This window comes from Antrostomus carolinensis, unplaced genomic scaffold (genome assembly GCF_000700745.2).
Source record: "Antrostomus carolinensis isolate BGI_N321 unplaced genomic scaffold, ASM70074v2 scaffold35402, whole genome shotgun sequence".
NCBI lineage: Eukaryota > Metazoa > Chordata > Aves > Caprimulgiformes > Caprimulgidae > Antrostomus > Antrostomus carolinensis.
The window spans coordinates 1-279 of NW_010299465.1; the positions used below are offsets into that span (position 1 = coordinate 1).

The 279-nt window shown below is 64.9% G+C and overlaps 1 protein-coding gene across 1 annotated transcript in view; it reads left to right on the forward strand.

The window, feature by feature from the left end:
* Positions 1–198: 198 nt before the first annotated feature.
* LOC114818328 (serine/arginine repetitive matrix protein 3-like) overlaps positions 199–279 on the forward strand; it is a gene marked incomplete at both ends in the record, with an annotated part of 596 nt that continues 515 nt past the window's right edge. Inside the window, 1 exon segment of the mRNA XM_029083702.1 lies at positions 199–279. This exon segment is cut by the window's right edge and continues 35 nt beyond it. Coding sequence (XP_028939535.1) covers positions 199–279 — 81 coding nt within the window.

Genomic DNA, 279 nt, shown 5'->3' on the forward strand with positions numbered 1-279 from the left:
GACTGCAGCATCCCACAGGCTTACCGGGTCCCAAGCAGGCAAGGACCCCGTGCTTTATAATCAGGGATGCAGCCTGGCTGAAAATGGGGAGCATGTAGGTGCATCAGCTGCTTCCCATGGGGTCCCCAGTGCCCGCGGTGACACTCCTGCAGCTGCGGCAGGCGCGGTGTGAGGAGATGCTGGGATCTGCCTTCGCAGGGTGAAGGAGAGGCACCACCGGGGCCGGCCCAACAGCAGCTCAGAGTCGTCGGCCAAGCACTCCCGGCACGCCTCGGAGCG